The 24162-nt window shown below is 30.0% G+C and overlaps 3 protein-coding genes across 7 annotated transcripts in view; 1 reads left to right on the top strand and 2 right to left on the bottom strand.

Moving 5' to 3' along the window:
- LOC107455667 (myoblast city) overlaps window positions 1–5625 on the bottom strand; it is an 83088-nt gene extending 77463 nt beyond the window's left edge. For both annotated transcript variants that reach the window (XM_043057605.2, XM_071183659.1), the window contains exons 1-5: window positions 5189–5625; window positions 5013–5096; window positions 3099–3195; window positions 684–780; window positions 514–603 (exon numbers count right to left, since the gene is read on the bottom strand). In XM_043057605.2, the coding sequence (XP_042913539.1) occupies window positions 514–603; window positions 684–780; window positions 3099–3195; window positions 5013–5096; window positions 5189–5234 (414 nt within the window). In that variant the 5' untranslated portion in view covers window positions 5235–5625. The remainder of the gene's footprint in view (window positions 1–513; window positions 604–683; window positions 781–3098; window positions 3196–5012; window positions 5097–5188) is intronic.
- Window positions 5479–16646, top strand: LOC107455670 (RING finger protein 145). Of its 2 annotated transcripts, XM_016073310.3 has the most exons (3): window positions 5479–5878; window positions 6990–7240; window positions 14614–16646. In XM_016073310.3, exons 2-3 carry the CDS (start codon window positions 7093–7095, stop codon window positions 16260–16262), a joined length of 1797 nt encoding a protein of 598 aa, XP_015928796.1. In that variant the 5' UTR covers window positions 5479–5878; window positions 6990–7092; the 3' UTR covers window positions 16263–16646. The 2 variants fall into 2 exon arrangements, with proteins under 2 accessions (XP_015928796.1, XP_071039761.1); XM_071183660.1 differs by lacking the exon at window positions 5479–5878 and having other exon boundaries at window positions 7099–7240.
- A 1799-nt stretch (window positions 16647–18445) lies between these two features.
- Window positions 18446–24162, bottom strand: part of LOC107449687 (cell division cycle 20 protein fzy) — a 40496-nt gene continuing 34779 nt past the window's right edge. For all 3 annotated transcript variants that reach the window (XM_071183663.1, XM_071183661.1, XM_071183662.1), the window contains exons 9-10: window positions 21128–21245; window positions 18446–18744 (exon numbers count right to left, since the gene is read on the bottom strand). In XM_071183663.1, coding sequence (XP_071039764.1) covers window positions 18566–18744; window positions 21128–21245 — 297 coding nt within the window. In that variant the 3' untranslated portion in view covers window positions 18446–18565. The remainder of the gene's footprint in view (window positions 18745–21127; window positions 21246–24162) is intronic.

Here is a 24162-nt window from a genome sequence, read left to right as displayed (position 1 = left end):
TCAGAAGGATTTTATTTTTCTGAAGAATTATATTCAAAAGATGCCTTTCTCATGCATCTGAGGGTATAGAAAGTCTCGTGTTTTTTCTGTTCTAATTTATGAATAAAATATATATTAGTAACATATCTGTCATTATTAAAAGTATCATGCAGAAAGACATTAGTGTTAGAGAGTTTTGTCACAGACAGACCAAAAAAATTCTGCCACAGGGCAAATACAGTTAGAACTTAACTCTTAAAATAAAACAAAACATCAATTTAATAAGTGATTTAGAGTTACCTAGTTGTAGTACTTACAATAGAAATATTTTTATGGAAAATGGGATATGGAAACAAACAAAATTCTTTAATACAACAATTATAAATATCAGAGAAATCAATTATTCTTGTAAATGTTTATAAGAACAAAAACTTGGCAAATAAATATATGTGCTGCATGATATATGATTTGCTTTGAAATCAAGCTAAAATAAAATACTAATTTAAATCACATTTAAGAAGTTAAAACACTAACCACAGGTAGTGTGCCAGACATGATCTTTCTTCGCCATTCAATTAATTCATACATCATAATTCGAATAACCTCAAAGTCAGGATCCCGCAGCTGCATAGTAAAAAGAAATTAATTTGATGCGAGAAAATAATAAATAATTGAATCAATATAAGCATTTGCTTCTAAATTACCACATAAAGTTGTGTCCAAATACTGCCCCATTCACGTAGTACAGCGGTAATTTCTTGAATGATTGGAGGCTCTCTAGGAATAATTGCTTCATGTGGCCTAAATATTTCACAGAAAATGACACAAGTTAAAAATTATAAATTTATTTACTGCGGTTATTGAAATTCTTTGCAAATAGTTGCACGAATCTCGTGAATTTGAAACAACTTTAAAAAGTTTTTGGGAAATAGAATCGAATGACTTTGAACAAACTTTAAATAATGAAAAAGTGAAGTGAGAAACTCACTTCTTAAACATACAATAAGGAATAAATGCTCATTACACTGTAAAAATACCTTTAAAGACTGGTGTTACACTAGCATATAAGTGTTACATTGGCATATAAACACACATTAGTATATAAGTGTATAGATTCATTATGGAAAAAAATTACTGAAAAGCCATAATTTCAAGGTCTATATATAGATTTCATGCAAGCATATAGATCTTTAGATCACATGGTCAAAATTTTGGAAAATAGTCTTCCTGATTATTGTTACTAATTTCACTTAGCAAGGGGTTTTATCACAATAATTAGAATCTCAAGTTTCATTTCTAGATTTCTTAACAATTGCAAAGCAAGTAAAGAATTTAACAACCGTGAACAAGTAAAGAATTTAGAAGGGATAAACAAACAGTTGTACTTTGTGAATAGCAATCTAGGTATAAAAGGGATTAAGAAGACCTAAAAAGAGATAAACCTCTGTAAAGTAAGAGTGTAAAAAAATCATTAACTACTTTTATTAATGATGTCAACATCCTCAGAGTTAAAGATTACACAATTATGGTATAAAACATCACAATTATGGTATAAAACATCAAAAAATATAAAACATCAAAACCAATAAAATTACTTATTTTTGAAAAATTAACATAAAAAATTATATCATTTTAGACCAGAAACCGTTTAATATTATGTCAAGCATATATTATGGATAATCAAAGAAAAAAATTTAGCCAGAAAAGTTATTCCCAGTTGTGTTAATTGCATAAAAAACAAACCACTTTTATTTTATAACTATTGTCTGGACAGCCAAACGAATTTTCAGTTTACGACTACCTATGTTCGACTCCATTTCCTTGTAATTTTGAACCCAATCCAGAAGACAATGGAACTCCTGTATCAAGTATTATAATAAATTTGACTTAGTGGAGGACATTTTGATGGAACAAACCCACATTTGTGTTGCATTGAGAGGAAAACCGCAAAATCCCCCCACAGTTAGTCTCGTAGCAAGGGGACTTTAGACCATAACCAGCTTACCACTAAGGATATTTTACGTCAGTACTGAGCCGGGTGGGGAATTCGAATCAACCAGGGATTGGCAGAGATTCGAATTTGGTTCACCTAATTGGGGGGGGGGAGTGCTCTATACCCTGAGCCACCAAGGCTCAAAATAAACCAACTGTAGTTGAGCAATTAACGGGAAATCTCCTTTCTGAAAGAGTATTAATTAATCCTCTTTTTACTAACACAGATGGAAACTTTTAAGGTCCATTTCCTATAAATATCAATATTAGAGAAAGGAAAAGCATCATAAAACTTATGTCGTATTTTTGTTTATCATGTACACCAATGTCCTTCACTTGCCAATGATTTGTAATTTTACAATGGAACTTCTCATTTCTTCACAAAAAAATTTTTTCGCTAGATGTGGTTAAGTGTTACTTTTTGTTTTCAGGCAACACCACTAACTTTTTTGGCGCTTAAGCAAAATCAAAAGAACTTCATAAACTTTTGACTGTTCCCAACCATCAAAACAATTTTGGCAGCAAACGGAATTTATTGGGAATTCAAACTTCATGGATCTCCCGATTTTACGGGATACTCTGCGAGGCTGGTGTTAAATCATTTAAAAAGGGCAACTGGTAATGCAAATTTAAATTATGAATATGCAAAATATTCACGTCTTCGTGAATATAATAGATTTTTTCATTTCTTCATATACTAAAAATTTGAGGGGTATTACTTTTACTTTTAAACAGTATTTTATGTTATTTCTAAATAAATATTTGCATGCTGATCAAAAATTTAACATGAACCTGATCAGAGAATATAATTTTTGAGTCTAGAACTGAAACGTTGCCACTAAAATAGATACCACGAATCCGGTGCCACGTTAAATAAATACATGCAGATAAATTTTATTGTGAATAAGATCTCAAAATTAACAATGTATGGGAATAATTTTTTTTTTAACACACAAAGATACTTTTCTAATAACAATAAATTATATTATTCAAACCTCTTACAGCTCTAAAATTTACCAGCCACAGAATACTATAAAGCACTTGGTAACAAAAAATTGCTCCAATATTTACTTCAAAATTCCACTGCTAGGGAATTTTCGTCTATTTTTTTTAATTTCTTGACTTACCCCGTTTTATCAATTATGGATTCCTTAACAGAGACGTAGGATTTTGGGAATATACCCCAAATATTCTTATTCTTTGTTGAGCAACCATAAAACCAATCTAAAAAATAATAAACATAATATTTTTGAACTAAAACATTTTTGTAGCTGACATTTTATAATGCTTTTTTTTAAAAAATACACAGGATATTACTATATACCTACACCTTTTGACAGATACTATGCATAATAATATCACAAAAATCACAAAAAATTTGCGAAATCGAAGAAATTTTTTTAACATGTCTCATTTTTTAAAAAAATGGTCAGAATTCCTATATATACTACTGCTGTTAGTTTTAGAAAATTTGAATACAACAGAAAATTTGGTAAGTCAGTAACTAGTTTCATCTTTAGAAGTCTGCCAAATTTAACGAAATATATGATGGCATATATAATAATCAATATAAAATTTAATGATAACTAAAACACTTTTCAAAAAATCAGTGACTTTCAAATAAATTTTGTCAAAACTAGGTGGCAGTGAAAAGGATGAAACTAGTATAAAGATAAAGTACAAGAATAAAGTAAGAAACTAGTTAAAAGTTTTTAATTTTATCCAAGTCTGCTCTTGATATCAAATTTTAAGGCTATGATGCTAAATGTTTTTTTTCCCTTTACAATCAAAAAAATGTAAACAAATACACTTTGTGACTCGCTTAAATGTGGCTATAGGCAATACTTTTTCAGATTGCTCAATTCTCCTTTCAACTGTGCCACTACCTGGTTGGTACCAAAACTTAACAATTATTTTAGCAACAGAATTGATGTGTAAATCTTCCTGCAAGCCAGCCAAAATACATATTTTCTTTAATTTACAAGTCAAACAACAGGGCAAATTCATCTGGCGTCCTGTCAATTTCAGTTGGGGTGAACTTGTACAGATATAGAAATATTCCCAAAGCACAACATTAAAAAAAACGGAAATAAGAAAATTTAAATTTAAAAACAAGTTTTAAAATTTGTTTTACGGGTTGTATTTTCAGGGATTTCCAATCAGGATATACACACACAATACACATATATATATACACACACAAGGGATATTTTCATATCATGATCTGTCGCCAACTACAATTGCCAAGGTACCAATTAATTTTAAACTTGAAAACTTTATTTAAAAAAACAAGTGGATGTTTGCTTAGGGATGTCTACGACTTATGCCTTTCAAGTCGATCCCTTTCTATGATGTTTAAGTTTCTCGCAGGCCGCTACCAGAAGTTGCCAAGAATTTGCGATTATTCAGCCAAAGATCACAACATGGAAATCTCCCACATATATGTTTGGATACATACATATAGGATGCTTCCATCTCGTTATCTGTTGGGTTAACTACAATCGGAAAGGCGCCAAATGGATTTCAAACATACAACTTTATTTAAAAATAAGCATGTAGAGGTTTGTATTAGGGGGAAATTTCCGTATTGTGATCTGTAGCAGAATAATAGCGAAGTCGTGGAAACTTCAGGGCAGTGACCCGTGAGAAACTTAAAAAAAACATCACAGTAAGGGACCAACTCGAAAGATTGGGCAACCCTTGGGCATACATCTACATGCTTTGTTTTTAAATTTGCAAGTTTAATATCTATTTGGCACCATGGCGATTGTAGTTGGTGCTACAGATCACGATACGGAAATATGCGTTGTATATATTAGGTGACAACGAATTACAACCTTCGAGTTGGTCCCTTTCTGCGATATTTATTTTTAAGTTAATCTCAGGCCGCTTTCCAAGATTCGGCGCTTATTCTGCAGCGAAATTTCTCCCCTTCCAAACTTTTTTCATTTTGTTTTTGAGATTCACATCGAAAATTTACAATGTACACATTTTTCTCATTTTAAACAGTATTAAGGTAGTTAACATAAAATATTATTTACCAGAATTTTCCTGCAAAATATAAACGGTTTCACCCACCAACAAGTGAAGTCTATGAGTTCCATTTTGCTGAAAGTTGCATACAGCTTAAAAGAAATAAAGGAAAAATATATCATTAAAAACCATTATCATATTAAAATAAGGTAAACAAACTTTTAGCTTTAAGTTTCCAGCTTACCGACTCCATACTTCGCACGATCTTTTACATATGTCCACTTAGACATTGTTACAAGCTTATAAACTAGAGGTATAACCCATTATAATTAAATATTTAATTAAAAATTAATAAATAGTTTAATATATTGTGTAAACTGCACACTTCCGACACAAAAAAAAATCGAATTCCTATATCAAAACAAAGAAAGTTGCCAAAACATAATCTCTTAATTTACTTTAAAGTTTTAAGATCCTAGAACTAGGTTACCGAGTGCCTAACTGTAACATCTTGCGAAATCGGTTCCACAAACTGTCACTGTGTTCGTGACTAAGAAAAATAAATAAACGCAAATTTCACGAATATTGACATGGTCCAAGTCCATAACTTTGCAAGAGAAAACAGATTGTCCTTGTAAATTTCTGATTCGAATAATAATTTGAAGGAAATGATCTCTAATTTGATGGATCGTAGTCAAACATATCATCTACCTCGTTTGATTTTCTGTTAATTCGCTGAATCATCTTTGAAAATGTATTTGTGTAAAATAGGGTAGAAATTTCTTATCGTTTACGTCAGTTCTCTACCAGAAATATTTGATAACTCATATGTGAGTCAGTTGTTGCTTTGGCTGAATATAGCAAAAGTTCAATCGTAAGAATTAAATGGCCAGATGTATAATAATAAAACGCTATAACGAAGCGCAGAATGAAGGTATAGTTTAGATATTCCTTTTTAGTAGTTTTATTCGTCTGATCAATTATTAAAAATAAAACAAATCTCATGCAGAGTTACTCAATAGATTTACAATTTCCACTATTTTTCAAATCAAACCATAGTACCTACATATAGTAGAAATTAAGGTTTCTTTAATAGATTATTTAGGTGTAAAATAGAAATTTAGAAAAATATTTCATAAAAGGTTGAGTTTTTCTAATATAAAGCTTACATTTTTAAATCTGTTCGTATATAATAAACTCCTTACCAAAAGCCTAAGTGTATATACAGTTAATATAATGCAATATTTGTCATTAGATATTTTAAACTGCCATGTGTGTGTGAAAATTATTATTGCTACTCAGCTGTTCTGCAAAAAATTGAAACCTGCCGCCATATTTCAGGAATTTTTTTAAAACAATCATCTTTAACAGGTCAATACCATCATTTAATTGTTTTGGCGAAATTCCTTCTGCTGAACTTCTTGAATAAAATTCATCATTTGTAGATGTTAAGCCACTAACACAGAGGTAAATAGCCACTAACACAGAGGCAAATGGGCCATGAACTTCATTCAACCTTGTCTTTGTTCTCTTTCTCTGTTCAACCTTTTACATGAAAGTGTTGGTTAAAAAAATAAAAAAAAAGCCGTATGAAATTAATTTCTTTCCATCTTTTTATATTAACTATAGTTTTTTTAGTCGAATGACCATGATATTGAACTCTCCGAGCAAGAGTAAAGCTAGAACTTAATAACAGTTTAGTGAGGAATGATGCTTCATAAAAAGTATGATCTTCATCTTTCAAATTTTCTAAGTATTTATTGAATGACCTAGTATTAAAAAATTATTGGTTTAATATTAATCATGGTGATTTAAAACTGAAATTAATTCTCTGAACTGAACATTCTTCCTGAGTTTTTTATATTGTTATGCTGGTAAAGCTTTCCTCTTGCAGTAAAAAATTGGTTTTCCCTATGCTGATCAATAAGAAAGTAGTGTGTAGCTAGGAAATTTATATATACAGCTTTGCCTATAAACTCACTTTGATGGTTAACATTTTAACAAGTAAATTGTTGCTCTATTATGAACTATTTTGTTCTTTTTAGGTTTGCTGAACTTCTGGCTGAAATCTTAAATTCAATGTTTTCCCTGTCGTCCAAAATTATACTTATTAGTTTTACTCCTATTTTTGCCTGAAAAAATAGGTAAATGTTTACCATGGAGGCAGCTGTTGGTGTTATCATGAGGGTGCCTGGTCTTTTTATAATAGACTATTGGTGGCAACATGATAGATCAAAGTCATTTCCTCATTCTGTCGAACTTGGCCAAATTTTGGACTGTGTTATCATCAATTTGGGTAATTTTTTTTTGTATTGTTTACATTTTTAAAATTTGTTTAATATTAATATAAGGCTAGAATATAGACAATGTCAAACTTTATCTATATGGAGGTAGGTATCCTAAGATAGAATCAATTTATCACGTCTTATATATTAGTAAATTGAAATTGTATTATTGTTGTGATAATTACGCTACATTACTCCCCCGCCAGAATTTTATCTGTGATAGAATTCAATGAATGGATATCACTAGTTGATTCCTTGCCATTCTTGAAAAAACCAGAAGGGTTGTGTTAAGTTCACCGGATTTTGAGCTCTGGTTGGGAGAGTTGTATTAAGTTCACAGTTGTGTATATCGTCACTTGTGTGTTTCTAATTGCAGTCAAATGTATACAGGCCAAAGTTTTGTGTAATCTAGAGTGAGGAGCAACAGAGTATTGATGACAATGTCGCAGTCACAAATAGCAAGTCAACTGTTCAATGTGGACGATCTATCAAAGTAGGCGTGTTTAGATCATTTAAGGGTCACCAATGTGGGGCTAGAATACCGACAATGTCAAACTTCATGTATCCAAAAGTACCCCAAAATTGAATCGAATGAACACATCTTATATAATGAATTTGAATTTTATCTTAGCAGTGGTAGGTACACTGCAATAATCTATGTATATAAAAGTGAATGTCTGTGTGTGTGTCTTTTATAGACTCTTAAACCATTTAACCGAAATTGATGAAATTTTGCATACAGGGTGATTCCACACTATTTGTAGCCTGGTATGCTTAAAAAAAATTTTCCAATAAATTTAATAAACCACATATAAAATTAAAGGTCATTAAATGTATTTTATGAATATTAAATTAGTTTTTTTTGAAATAATGATGCAAATTCTTTAAATTGCATAAAATGTGAAAAAATTGGGTCAAAAAGTTGCGGACATGACGGAGAGGAAAAAAATAAAATTACAGTTGCAGCATTTAATATTTTTAATTAAACATGATATTTTAACAGATATATTGGATTTGCATAATGAATGACTGTGAAAACGTTATTCTTAATTTCAGTATTTAAATATAGGGTACTTGTAATAGAACAATTTTGCTTTTTAATGATTTTTTTGAAAAGTTTTATTAAAACAAAGTAGTTAAAAGATTTATTTTCTTAAAAATTGGATTTCTTTCGACTATTTGCAGTGTTGCATTATTGTAATTTTTAAAAAATTATAATTTTTTTTACTTAATATTTTTTAAAGAATTTTCAAATTGGTCATGTCCGCAACGTTGCAGACATGACAAGTTGCAAAATACAATTTTGATTACTTTTATTTAGCATTTAAGCTTGAAATTCCTATCACAAACTATAAAACTTATAAAATTTGCTTTGTTGCCATTTATTTTCTTAATCACCAATTACACTGACCAATTACTTTGCTTAAAACATGTCTAAATTCTACATTTATCAAAAAATATATATTTTTTAAATTTAAACATTTGAATTATGGCAACATTTTTATTTGCTCTAAATTATGTTAGTAATAATGGCAACAAAACAGTTAATAGAATATTAATTAGAATAGAACATAGTTTAAAATAGAACATTATTTTCAAAATTATTTAGTTTTAGCACTTGTTTATATGCAGATGCTTTCTATTAAATTAAATTTTTCTATTAAGTTTTTAAAGGATTTAATTTTTACTAGCTGATTTATTTGATTATTATATAATTAATTAAAATTTATGAAACTTGAAATAGATTATAGAATTCTAAACTAAGTTGGTAAAACTATAAAATTTCTAATGCTATTAACAAGTGCAGAAAGGTCCAGACTGAGAAGACCAAAATTGAAAGATGAAGACAGAATTGACTATTATTCGAAAAACAAGGAGTGATAAATTACCAGCGGAAACTGAAATAAAAGTAAAACAATTTTTTGTTTGAGATGACAGCCGTATGTGCCCTGGAAAAAAAGAAGTGATATCCATAAAGACACCTAAAGGAAGAGAAATACATCAAAAGCGTTATTTACTGATGAGCATTCGAGAAGCGTATGAGTTATTTTTGAAAGAAAATTCTGATTTAAATATTGGGAAAACTTAATTTCATGAGCTTCGTCATAAGTATGTTCTTCCACCTGGAAAGAAAGACCAAGAAGTTTGTATGTATATATATCACGAAAACATTTCTATGATTCTTTCAGGAATCGGAGCTCTCTGTCCTGATCTTCTGAAAAAATCGGAAACAATTGCAAAAGAAAGTGTGTTTAATTTTGATGATTAACATATCGACTGCATAGACAGGTCCTGTCAAGATTGCAGTGTCGAAAAATATTTAGATGAAAAAATATGAGAACAAAAAATTAGACAACATCGTCAAATTTCATCAGTGGCAACAAAATGAACAAGGTTTCACAGTTAAAAAAGAAATCGTTACTGATTTAGGTAGTGGAAAAGAAGAAATAGGATATCAGCTGCAATAATTTGCAATACACATCTATAATGTTTACAAACAACATTTTGAATTTCGTCATTTAAAAGAAAATCTTTCAGATAATGAAATCATAATGCATATTGACTTTACTGAGAACTATACGGTAAAACACGATCGAGAAATCAAGAGTGTACACTTGTGTAACATATTTCAAGGATGATAGAAATAATTCTTAAAACCATCAGTCCTGTGCCATTATCTCTGATGACCATTCACACAATAAAGATAGCTTGCAAGTTTTTAATAAAAAAATTTATCTCATCTAATGGAACAAAAAAAAGTACATTACTGGTTTGATGGAGCTGCCAGTCAATTCAAAAATCGATTTATGTTTGCAAATGTGACTAGTCACAAAGAAGATTTCAACATTGATGCCGACTGATCAATCTTCGAAACAGCTCATGGGAAAGGTGCCGTTGATGGAATAAGTGGCACTATCAAAAATGTAGTTTGGAGAGCTGTATTGCAAGGCAGAGAAGTTGCCGCTGACGCAAAATCGTTTTTTGAAGTGGCTTGTAAAATTTCAGGTGGGAATATAAAAATTATGTATGTAGGCAAAGATACTGTCGATCATGAGGCATCAATGTTGAAAGACCGTTATAGTCTCTGCAAATCGATCTCAAATACGAGATTATTGCACTTCATCTCACCTATAACACTTAATTCAGTTGAATTTTCTTTAAATTCTCCTTTCTCTAGTCCCTCAATTATGCACCTAGCTCAAATATTTACTAAACTGCCTTCAAATCTTGCCATAGCTTCACAACAACAAGCTTTAACACCAGTTACAGTTTTAGAAGAAGGCCCGTGGATAGCCATATTGTTTGATAACTATTGGTGGCCAGGCGAAATAATTTCTACAAGCAAGAAAACTATTACACTTAAATACCACTTCAAACCCGTAGCTATAAACAAGTTTAATTATTTGGAAAAAACCGCAATTTGAAACAATTTCAATCGACTTATACTTATGCCCTTTGCCATGCGATCCTTCACCTGATCATTCTGCACAGTTTTTTTCATACAATTCAGAACTAGCTTTAAAGATAAATAATATAATAAATAAATTGTAATGTGATTCTTTAGACATCTTTTAACTAAATTCTTAACTAATTAATTTTATAATAAATTTTTTTTTTATAAAGTTCAAAAATTTAAAATATTAAAAGAAAAATTATTTAACAATCCTGATTCACTCAATATTTTATTTAACAAAAGAAATATATAATATTCCAATGATATATGACATTATCAAGAAGGTTATTTATAATGAAAAACTTTCTGTCATGTCCGCAACGTACATATTGTTTTTAATTTCGTAATTTGCAATTAAATTAATTTTATGTCTTCAAAATTCTTGTAATTTCTTTTATATAAATATACATTGAAATGTTACCTAAAAAAAAGTTGTAATTTATTTCATAAAATTCAGAGATTTTGGTAAATGTAGAAAAACATTCTAAAAACCATCTTTTTCTGCGTCATGTCCGCAACGCTTCAAATTTTTATTTTAAAGCTGTTTAAATTCATTTTTATTTTTAAATATGCATTGGGTTAATAGATCACATGTCTCCTGAATTTTATGAGACAGATACCAGTTACCTAGCTCAATTTATTTAATTATGAGTAATTAAACTTTGTAAATGTCATGTCCGCAACATGCACAATACTGTGGAATCACCCTACAGATAGTTTGAAGCAAGGTCACTGTCAATATTAGAACATTCTACAACGAACCATTCGAGCGGGATGAGAGCAAAACGAAAAAGAATTTTCTGATTGGTTAAGCGTTAACCATTGTTTTAAATTTAACTGTAGGCGATTCAATTTTTCACATATTCATAAGATAACACCGTGTTTTTTTTTGTCTTTTTTTAATTTTAATAATTTTTTTAAGCTCAATTCTAATAAATTAATTATTCAAAAACAAAAGTCATTGAAAAAAAAATTATTTATATATTCATTCATATATGTTGGTTTCTTATGTATTAATTGAAATAAGAAAATAACTTATGTTCTAAAAAGCAAAGTTAATGGGAAATTAATTTTGAAAAACAGTAGAAAATCGCCATTTACAGATGACGAGTAATTACTGTCTACTACTGACAATAATATGTACAGCTGGTATTATGGTAATTGGTGTAGATTTGATAAGAATTCTACAACTGGTTTTCGGTAGTTTCAGAAAATATTTTTTCAGTTATAGCAAAGATAGTGTATTAATAATTTAATACATTAAAATGAAAAGAACTTTGTTCCACCACTAGTTATAGTAAATTAAAGGTCAGATAGAGAAATGGTCATGCTCCAAAATTCTTATCAAGTTCTTAAAAGAATTCTTTCTTTTTTTAAGTAAAAAAAACTCAAAAATTTTCTTTCGTTTGCTGGCAAATGTATTTTTCCCAAAACTGAAATGTTCAAGGATTATGTAATAAGTACCAAATATACTAATATAGGTGTAAAATATTATATTGATATATTTGATGACTATTAAAACAGTACCAAGGCTAAGCAGTTTTAACATCAATACTTTAGCAGTAAGAGTTTAATGGTGCCTCAAAAGGAATATGTACTGGAGAAGATTGCATCGTAAATTTTTGCCATCATGAGTTGGCCGTGATTAAAAACATCATACTATAATAGCATATCTAAATACATTTTGTCTTTATTCTAATGGGATGAATTACAAAAAAACGAATATTGCTTACTTCAATAACGTAAACCCACCGAAAAGGGCAGCAGATAATATTAAATAAAAAAATTTAAATTTTTTTAGCTGTATTAATTGAAAAGCTTCGTGGAAAAACCTGAACTAGGGGAGAGGCATTTTCAGAATGAAAAAAAGTTCTATCCAAACTATTTTATTACTAATTTATTAGAAGCCGGGATTAATAATTCTTTGCTTTATTTCATTTATCACTGCCTAATTTAAAATAAAAGTCATGTAAGCATACTAAAAACTGATGTAGATTAGTAACATTAACGTTAAAGTGATGACAAAAACAGTTTTGCTACATTAAACATACCTATATTGATGCACCACTTTTTGTTTTTTTTCTCTGAATCATTAATTTTTCTAAAAAAGATCTTTTTCTGTATTCATGGTTAACAGTTTCTGATTTTCTATTTCAACCTTCATTTGCAAATAAGCTGAGCTGAAGTCAACTTTAGAAAATACCCTATCACTAACTTATGCAAAAATATCTTCAGTTCAAGAGTGTGGGTATTTTTATACTTTTATTTATAGTAATCAGCACATAGTCTGATAGATCTGTTTTGTTTTACAATCAGAATTATGGGTGTGGTCCAATTTGTTACCCTTTGACAGAAATTAAATGCCATGATGTACCCAGCCTATGTACTTATTTTAGTTCCATGCATGCATATGAAAAAGCTGTTTATAAATTATTCGTATGATAAAGAAAATAATAAGAATCCTAAAGTAAAATGCCTATGCCTATTGAATATATAAATTTAAAAAAATATGAATGATTATTTTTTTTTTTTGTTGAGAAAACGACTTTAAGATTAGTTAAACTAATGTGCATACACCACCTAATCATAGCCCAGCACCTAGCCCCTTTTCTAGAGCTCTATCTTTTAACGGCCATGGTAGAAAGGCCACATAATTTTAACCTTGGCCAGATTAGATGGACAGCTCTCCAAACTTCTACACTACGACCAATGAGAGGACTTTCCTGGCAGATTTAAAGGGCAACCTTTCTGCGTAAACATGCTGATCATTTTGTGCACTCCAAGATCGAACTCACATCCCCCAGCTTCCCAACCAGCCATGTGAACAAGATCTTCACTGACTGTTTCAGTGGAGCACTTCTTTATGTGTACTTTTAAAGTTGAAATTTTTATTCTTAAAAAACAAAATTTATCTTTTATTTAGATGTATATCAAATAAATAAATCAAATTTAATATTTTTCATCCCTTTTTACGTGTCTTAAAAGATTTAAGAACTCTCCAATCAAGAAACTGGTCATTGAAACAATCAATGGCTGAGAGACTGATTAAAAAATAATTTTTTTATCAACACTAGAAAAGATTGTTTCTATTTCTAATAAATAAACAGCAAGTGACACAGTGGGAAATTAATGCATATCAGTTAAAATGATTAAAAAAAACTGCCTCATTATAGACTGATTATTATAGTTATTTTCTTCTCAAGAAAAACACAGAATTATCTAAAAGTAATTCAGAAATATGAATGAGTTTCCTGATGATAGGTAAACCAGCCAATCTGGGTAACTAATCAACTCCTTCAATCCTGCAATGCTTTCTCATTAGAAATATGCTCTCTCATGCTTTCATTGCATCAGACAGGCCTTTAACTTTGGCAAGTTTCTCTCATATCCAAACAGTTGTCGTAAATCAAATGCTGGAAGTTAAAATAATCAAAACTTCAAACAATAAATTTATTTTATTTACAAATATTAAATGAATAAGCCAGAACTACTGACAGATTTCTGCTTAATTGATATAATGATTTATTATTATGAAAATTTCTTGATTTTATAAATTTAAAATAACCAAACAAAAATTTTGGCTTTCTATTAGTTTTACGGGTATACTAAATAAGAAATGCAGGTTTTGAAATCATAGGTAGACCAAGCAAAAAACAAAGAAATCAAGTAAGATACCTTTCTTCTAGAACCTCTTATCCTAGTTAAGCTCATGCTTGAGTTTCTTTATAGTTTTAAATAAGATATCAGATTATGCATTAAAATTATTTTCCAGTTAATATCAACTTTCTTTGGTACATATTTTCTGTTCTACCTATAAATTTGCTTTTGTTTTTGCTCATTTTAAAGCTTCCAATTTTAATAAATAAAAATAAATTTTTATTAATCCAAGATATTTCTTACTATCTTTGAAACATTGCTTTTATTTTGCAGTTCTTTTACATGGGTTTCTTTTGTTGCTGCTGCCTTTGAGACATGTTCAAGCATTATATTCCCATTTCGTTAGTGGTGTGATAATAATAAGTTGCCATGCTGTATCCAGTGTATACATTGAAACTGAAAGCAACAGGATTGAAAACAAGGAAGAGGATCCATACTTTTTAAGGAGACAATTGGTGACAATAGGATTTCATTGTTTTATGGGTGGATTAATTGCATACTTGTTGAAAGGCCCAAGGCTCTTTATTCCACCAATAGTTCTTGTGTATGCTCTTCCAGTTATTGCATGTCTTGGAAACTTGCCAATAAATACTCTTCCTTTCTTCCATAATTTTGGTACTGCTGTAACTGGATTTAATGTCTTTCTGTATATAACGTACCAAATTCCAACCATTGTTGATTGTGCCAAACTAGCTTATTTAGATGCAGTTACAGTGACAGAAACCTTTGGACTTGGTAGATTATTCATTATTTTGTGGAATAAACTGTTTGTACCTACTCATTTTGCGCTATTTTGGCTGATCGAATTTTTTGTAAAGCTTATTGGTACAATGTACCAAATGGACAGGATGGCTTGGAGTAATGAATGGTATCTAATAATACTAACTACCATTAGTTCAATTTGTGCCAGTCCAGTCACACTTGTTGCCACTTCTGTGAGTGTATCATATTTATCTTTCTTTATATTGTGTTCAACCAGGGCATACCTCCAAGGATACTCCGCCTTTTTCCATGATAATCCAATGCACAGTGGCTGGACTGAAGGCCTAACTCTAATGCTGCTTTCTTTTCAAACTGGATTAATAGAAATGAAAATGCGTGCAAGAATGGCTGTCTTGACAATAATATTGTTTATTGTTCTCTCTTCTTTACTTCAATCAATGCTAGAAATTGCCGAACCTGTTGTGTTGGGCCTCAGTGCTTCCCGAAGCCGTAGCCTTTGGCGCCATTTTCGAGCACTTAGTTTGTGTTTTGCTCTTTTAATTTTCCCCCTTTATCTCACTAAGGTTCTATCGGCAGTATTTCCGATTGATTTCTGGATGATGGTTGTTTTATCCAGTTGCACTTTAACTTCTGTACAAGTGCTTGATTTACTTGTTGTACATTCTCTGTTTCTTTATGATTCTGCAAGATATGAACCATGGGAAAATTTAGATGATATAGTTTACTACACACGTGCAGTAACCAAAGTACTTGAGTTTTTTGTTGCAATATTTGTTGTGGGTATGGGTCTTTGGGAATCCACCTCCGGAAAATGGAATTGGATTAATGCTTCCATCTTGCTCATTCATTGTTATTTTAATGTTTGGCAACGCCTTCAGACTGGATGGAAAAGCTTTTTGCTGAGAAGAGAAGCTTCCAAGAAGGCAAAATCTTTACCGTCTGCTACAAGTGAACAACTTACTCTTCTTGATGATGTCTGTTCCATTTGTTTTGGAATTATGACTGCTGCCTGTGTTACTCCTTGTCAGCATTATTTTCACAGGACATGCTTAAGAAAATGGCTTTATGTCCAAGATAAATGCCCACTTTGCCACAGTGTAGTTACACTATCTTCTTCTCCTAAGGAAAACTCTGAATCTGCCCAAAATCCTGTGGTATTAAACGATCCTCAACAAAATGATATAGCTGCAGCTCAATGAGCTTCCATTACTCAAAATATATATTTTAAGCAATCTGTAAATAGGAATATACTAAATATTTCAAATCTAACTTCATGTAGTGTGTTAAAATATGTTGTTTATTTTATTGAAATATTCTGATTTTTTGTAAATACTCATTTTTATCCTTACTTATACATAGATATTCTAGCTTCAAACGTATGTCTGAATCTAAAAAATATTTTTGTAATTTTAAAGTAACTGACAAATTATATTGAGTTTAATCATAATTTGTGTATCTAAAACATTTCATCTATGTTGTAAATTTTCTCATATCTGTTAGTTAATTGTTATAAATTTATGTAAAAGTTTTGATGTTCATTTTAAAAAGATTTTAACTGTCATTAAAATTTCAATTTATATGGATTTGATTGTGATGCTCTTCTTTTAAACACAACAAAACGTAAAATATGTGAAGTATTACAAAACAGTAAGTTTCATTACAGTAAGTTTGATTCAACGTATGCTGCATGGTGCAAGAAACTTATTATTACAAGTTCCCAAATCACTGTCAAACTACTAATATTAAAGAACAAACAATGTGTGTTTATAACAAGTTAAAAATTTCTAACTTTTCGTTATAGCAACTTTTTTTTCTTTTCTTTTTACTTTTTTAGGTAAATACATTTTTCTATTGTTTACCTCTTCTAATAAAGTTTTATGCTGATTTCAAATCTAAAAAACATTTTGCTTTATGACAAGTAAATGAATACAAAATATTTAATTGTATAATTACAGAACTTACTTTGAAAGAAGCGCGCAGCGCAGCAGAATTTTCAAAAGAAAGAATAATTGAAGCAATAAAGAAAAAAGAAAACAATGGGGAAAAAATATGGCCACCGGAGACAACGACTTCAAGGGATACCAGCTCCAGAAGCCATGGAACAAAACCTTTTCTACTGAGAGAGCCAGACAAATGTCAAAATTAGCTCCCTCAGTACCCCGAAGGTTTTAAAAAAGTCCAGGACGAAATACATAAAATCAAACAAAATCTTGAGTATATAATACAAAAATGAAAATACAAGAACTCACAGTAAACTGGTCAAACAGCAATTTCATGAAACTAACTCAATGTAAAAGAAACATTTGAAATAAAAGAAAAACAACGCCCTCTACTGAAATGCTCAGTAGGGAGAAATAAAGGATAGGATAGGTAAAGATTGCGTAACAGATTAATATAATGCTTAACTGTGGCTGCTCAGTCAAGACTAATTTCGCCCTGTTAAAAGAAATAATAAACTGTTATTCCTCAATCATTTTTTTAATCAAAAATTTAACATTACAATAATTATAAGGAAAATCATTATTTCTCAATTATTCACAACCTCCTGAAAACATTCAACATTATTGCAAATTTTTTTAACTCTAGACAATTGCGAAAAAACTAAATTTTTGATAATTTTATTGCAGAAATTAGTATTAAAGTTACAGTATTTATAAACTGCTATTATCAGATGATCAGCTTATAAATATTATATTTTCGAGCGATAAAAATTCAAAACTTTTCCTTTTTGAAATGTTTTTGCCTTATGCCATATGTCCATCTTCAAATAACATGGTGACAGTCTGCAATTAATGTATTAATCTAGTTTTTAAAAAAAATGCAGAGGATGTCCCCGTTTTTTTTTTTATCCACTTATCTAGCTTTGTCTAACTTTTGCCTAATTCATCAAATTTCAAACATTACAAAAAATATAAGCTACTTTTCCATTTCTAACTTACAATTACATTTGTCATTGAATGATAATTTATAACCACTAATTTACCTTTTTTTAATTGATTTTACAAGGTCTAGGAAGGGGTCTAAATACCCTGTACACTTGAACACAACCACAGCTAAAAAATTGCAGCTCCTACTAAATATTTTAGGTTTTTTTTTTTAATGTGAAAATTTGGTCAGTGTCAGTTCATCCCACAAGAACATTCTTGAAATTTACATTTCCGATTACTCATAAAGACCTCATTGATTCAATTAAATTTATTGAGTAGATGTAATTTTATCTGCTCATTTTTCATTATGTTCAAGATATTGAATAAAAAATAGTTACCTTGATGTAATTTAATAAAAACAAAAGGCTGTTCCATTCCAAAACAGCCTCTGGTTCTGAAAAATTTCCAACTTTTGACTTAAGTTGATTAGTAATTTACATAAAATCAAACTGCACTTTAAATATTCATTATAGTTTATTATAAATTTTAAAATTCAAAAATGTTGTACAAATATAAAAGTCAAATTTACACTACACACAGTTCTAGACATGACATAATACAACGTTACAAGAAACTTATCGAATAGTAAATTTCATCATTTCACTTTTGTTTGAAGAGGATGTAGGGCCAGATTTTTTCTTCTTTGGATCCGAAGCAAAGCAATTCCAAAGCCTCAGAGTTTCATCAGCACCAGCAGAAACAACAGTTTTTCCATCAGGACTCATAGCCAAATTCAAAATTCTAGATTTATGACCTGCAAAAAAATAACTGATATCAATTTTTTTTTCTTCCCCTATGCAATGTAATAACTCACCATTAAACTCTGAATACCAAATGAAATGTTTGGTATTGAGATATAAAAGTACGACAGCTTCAACATTACATAATTTAGAATTTTTCTACAAGTTATTTTTTAAATTTTATAACCGTCGTTGAACAGCCAATCAATATTCAATTCCGTAGCCTTGTAATTTTGAACCCAATTCGGTAAAAATATTCCAACCAAATTAAAAAAAGGAAGGAAAATTTATCACATGGATTAATTAATTATTTTGTAACAAATCACTCACTCACAGTCAAATTTTATTAAAATGTACAATATAGAGTTCTTTATAAAAATGGAAAAAAAAGAAAAATAACAAGATTTCTAGGGCAAACTATCTTTTAAACTTTCGCAATTTCAGATTTTCAAATTTTTTTTTGTATTGTCTAATTGAAATTTTAGCCGAAGCATTATTGAATTTTTCTTATTCTCAAATAAGAATAGAAAAATCAGGAAGATTTCTTTTCCCCTTTGATGAGCAAGAAAAGCATCTTTTGAAACTAGTTTTACAGAAGGAAAAATATGTTTCGAAAATTTCCACAAAAAAGAAAACCAAAATCTTTGACTTATTCTTTATTTCTCATTATTAACAAATGAAAATAGAAAAATTACGAGTTTCTTTATCGTACTATGTTTGAGATAGACATTTAAATATATCTCTCGATGGGGGAAAAAAATCTTTTCTCAAGAAAATAAAAAACACAATTTTTTACTTCATTCTTCTTTATTTCTCTCATTTCATTATTCTCTCATTTCTTCTTTATTTTTCATTATTCTCATTCTCATTTCATTATTCTCATTCTCAAATGAGAAGTAAAGAATCACAAGCATTTCTTTCCGACCACAATTAAGGCATCTTTTGAATATAATTCTAGGATGAAATAAAAATCGTTCGAAAATTTCTATTTTTTAACTTCCCAAAGGAAAATTCTTTCTGCAAAACCTCTAACGTTCAGTGACAATGTCACCGTAATTCTGGTATAGGATTATTAATACTATCTAGAGTTTAACTTGGGTTTCAACATTTTGCTAAAACCTTAATTGAAATGAGAAGGAAACGCGTGTATCACAATCTTATTCTTCTAATGATGTAAGATTTTATTTCCCTCCGCTCCAGTTGAACACGAATGGGCAAGCAGATACAGAATCTGACGTTCTAAAAAGAATTCATGTTCTAAAACGTTCTGCCCCATCCTCACACCCTATTGAAAGGAATAAATTGAAAATCAGGTGCAGTGACCATACTTACTTCCGTTTCCTAGGATGTTATTATGTTCAAAGGGGGAATAGCAGAAATGACATGATTTTTACGAAAATAAGAAAAAGGAGGGGTGCCAAAATAATAAGAGAAATAGGACTGTGTTCCCTGATTGGGAGAAGGACTTTTCGATGGAACTAATCCGCATTTCAGTAACATGGAGAGGAAAACTTCTGAAAGTAAGCCTGACTGCAAGGGTAATCCAACACACATTCCATCTACCACTGAAGCTATTTTACATTAGCACTGTGGCCAGTTAGAGCCACATGCAGAATTCAAATCGACCAGCCATTGCTGGGGTTCGAACCAGTGTTACTTCATTGGGAGGCAAATGCTCTATCCCCTGAAGCCACCTTGCCATTGCAAGTCATATTTTATTTTATAACCGTCGTTGAACAGCCGACCAAATTTTGAATTTACGAATGTTCAAGTCTATAGCCCTGTAATTTTGAACCTAATCCAGAAGACAAGGGAATTCGAAGATCAAGTATAGGGAGTTGTGGTGGCCTTTTTTTATGGAACTAATCCACACTTGCATTACATGGAAAAGGAACCATGAAAACCGCCTACGATTAGTCTGACGGCACGGGGACTCTTAACCTATTATCCATCAACTAATGATGATATTTTAAGTCAGCACTGTGGTCGGCAAGCCGGGGGCAAAATTGGTATAGACCAGTCATGGCTGGGATTCTATTCTGGGTCACCTCATTTGGCGACGAATGCTCTATCCCCTGAGCCACCATACCTCTTTACAAGTTATATTTTCAGTTTTATAACAGTCGTAGAACAGCCTACCCAATTCTGGGATTATGACTAGCAATGTTAAACTCCATATCCTTGTAATTTTGATCCCAACCAAAAAGAAAGGAAGTACCCCCAGAGGTTTTGATGTGTTATAGGAACATGGAGGACTTTATGACCCGTTAAATTTAACGTGCATCAGACATCATATACTTCAGCCAACAGGGATCGAACCCACGATCTCTTTGACATGGGTTATAACAAGATTTTATGTACTACAAAATGCAATTATAAAGAGAAAAAGATAGTTACCAATCAGTTCAGCTACTTTTGCCATTGATGGGTATTTCCATATTATTAATTCATTATTTGCAAATCCATGTCCTGATATTAACTCTTTATATTCTTTAGACCATAAAATAGCACAAACCTAAAAATGAATAAAAGTTGCAGTTAAATTATTTATCATTTGTAATTTATTGCAAAATAATATTTATCTTAAAAAAGAACTTATATACATAAAATAAATGTTAGTACCAATAGACAAATACTAGAACAGAATTTCAACAAAAAGTTACTAAAAAGTAATTACAAATTGATTTTTCATATTTAAATCATGGGCAAAGAAACTTATTAAAGTAAAACATTTAAAACGGAAGAATTTCTAATTATAAAATATTTCTCGTAAACCTCACTATTCCTTTAATATAAAACAACTGAAATTGCAAAACACTGTGTTTCAAATAATTTTCAGACTTAACGTGATCATGATAAAATAACCAATTTCTGACAAATTCTTTTCTTAATTCAGGGGTGATTGTGAGCCCAAGTCAAAATTCCGGAAAATATCTCGAGTTAAAAAAAAAAACAAAGTTTAAATCGAAAAAAATCTAAACAAGGTTTTTTCTTTTTTCTCAATATTTCTTAGTTTACTTAGAACATATTTAAAATTTTGCACATACCTATACCATTTACACATACCAATGATGCCCTGGAGACAGAGCCGGATTATACCTTTCGTAGGCCCTAGGCACAGAGCTGGATTATACCTTTCGTAGGCCCTAGGCATAGCCGTTTTTGGGCCCTCCCCTCCTTCCCCCACTCCTCCCCTCTTTTCGAAATATATGCTGAAATTTTCTTGCATATTTTTTTTTTTACACTTTTATTAATATGGATTTTAATTTACGAATTTGTTTACCGAACTTTATCTGCAATACCGACAAGTGTAATGCATAAAGTAAGAGAAAAAAGAAAGGTACTCCTAACTTTAAAGAGAAAAAAAAAATGGTAGAAATATAACATTCAAAAGAATAAAAAATTTACAAGTTTAGACAAGAAAAACAAGTTTAAAAAATACAAAATTCTCATATTTATTTTTTAAAAATAATTACAATTCCTAAATTAACTTATATAAACAAAACCAATGGTTAAATAACGCAATATATTTCATACCTAATTAAACGGGGGGGGGGACAATAAAATAAAAGGAAAACTTATTAATCTAAATCAAAACACTTGAAAATTATCGAACCGAAACGATAGTTAAAAAAGGCACTAGCATAAATATTAAAACCCGGAACAAGGCAAGATCAACGGAATTTTTTTTTAAAAAAAAAACCTAATGATAAAATTTATGAATAAAAAGAATTTATTGAGTGCGAAATTTATCGCGAAGAGAAAAAAAAATCAAACGCAGTGGAATCAGAAAAACAAAACTGTTTTTCTGATTCCACTACGTTTGATTTTTTTTTAAAATTTTTTTCTCCCAAGTTTTTCGTAGGCCCCTGAATTTCGTAGGCCCTAGACACGTGCCTATAGGTTAATCCGGCCCTGCCTGGAGAAGTAATTGAAATTTACAAATATGTCTTTCTCTCTTGAGTTTATGATTACAATAATTATTTACTGATAAAAAATTAAGTATTAATTTTGAATATAAGCTTATACAATATCTGGCTCTCCCTTACAAACAAATAAAATAATCTGGGTTTTTAAATTCCACCTTCGAAAATTTGATTTCCGGAAACTTTTGTGATCAATGATTTATTGAAACGTCTGAACCTTCGATCTCCGGAAACTTCCGGATCACGGTTAGCGAAAAATCCGGATTTTTCCAGAACACAATCAGCCCTATTAATTATATTAGTCACCACAAAAACAATTTACACACAATTTTAAATACAGCCAGTATTGTGTGGCTCAATCTATTTTTTTAAAATTAATAATTAATTACACATCAAAAAAAGTTAATTTAAAATTCTAACTAATTTAACAAAAATTTAAAAAGTTTAATGAGTGTTTTCTTTATATTTAAAAAAAGGTAATTTATAAAAGCATATTCAATAAAACATTAAGATTAATATTATTGAGCATACCGAATTCATAAAGATACATAAAGAATTACGAAAACTTTGATAAATTCATATAACAAATGTAAATTAGTAAATGGCTCCTAATTTATTTTTATCAAAATTTGTTACTTGGTTCAATATTTCTTTAATGAAATGATTAAAAAAAATTTAAATAATTTTGAAATGTAAATACAATGAGTATTAAATGCCAGAAAAAAATATTGCATGATTCCCTGTTACTCATATTTAACAAATCTGAGATACTTAATTTTTTTTTGTTTCAATTGTTTTTAAATCAAATCATTAAAGATTAAAGTTTTTTGGAATGACAAATCTGAACATAAGATTTCTTGTTGCATTTAAAATATTGAAAGCCTGTCACTTCATACTTTTTTTAAAATCTTGCCTCTAAATATTAAGTTTTTTCATAAAACAAATTAAGAGCTCTGAAAATTTTAAAAGTAATACAATAAAAGAAATAAGTAAACAAAAGTAATAAAGTACAGAAGCTTTCAAAAAAATGCTATTAGTAGACAGCTCCTCAGTTAAAAATCTTACGTTTAAAAATATTAATTAGTTCTTATCTTTAAATGAATAAAAAGATGGAAATTTTGAGGTGATAAAGCTTTGTTATTCTTGACTGTTCTGGGGACCACATGAAAACACTTAATTAGTGAATGGTTCCAAAGTCAAATTCAAAGATTATCGCACTGATCTATAAATATAGTACTGAGAGAGGAAATTAGCTTACCAGAGAAGATGGCGCTGCATCAACGATCAAATTAACAAGAGAAATAAAATTTTAATTTGCTATTAAGGAAAAAAATATGGCAATGTTTCGAGAGATTTATTTAGATTTCAGAGGGCGGAAAAGGAAGCCTGAAATTGAGGATCCCTTGCGAAATGAAACAGAGTTGCACATAAGAATGCATGAATCATTTCCACTGAATCCAGCTCACAGGGTTCCCAATCTATGATGAGATTGAAATTCAAGGACTT

This window comes from Parasteatoda tepidariorum, chromosome 7 (genome assembly GCF_043381705.1).
Source record: "Parasteatoda tepidariorum isolate YZ-2023 chromosome 7, CAS_Ptep_4.0, whole genome shotgun sequence".
Lineage (NCBI taxonomy): Eukaryota > Metazoa > Arthropoda > Arachnida > Araneae > Theridiidae > Parasteatoda > Parasteatoda tepidariorum.
Note: the sequence above shows the minus strand (reverse complement) of the source record. Positions and strands in the feature narration are given on the sequence as shown.

Bases quoted from the DNA above. Each gene is read 5' to 3' on its own strand.
- LOC107455670 (XM_016073310.3), top strand. From the start codon at position 7,093: ATGTTTACCATGGAGGCAGCTGTTGGTGTTATCATGAGGGTGCCTGGT. The intron at 7,241-14,613 runs GTAATTTTTTTT...TTTATTTTGCAG, and splicing joins CTGTGTTATCATCAATTTGG to TTCTTTTACATGGGTTTCTT.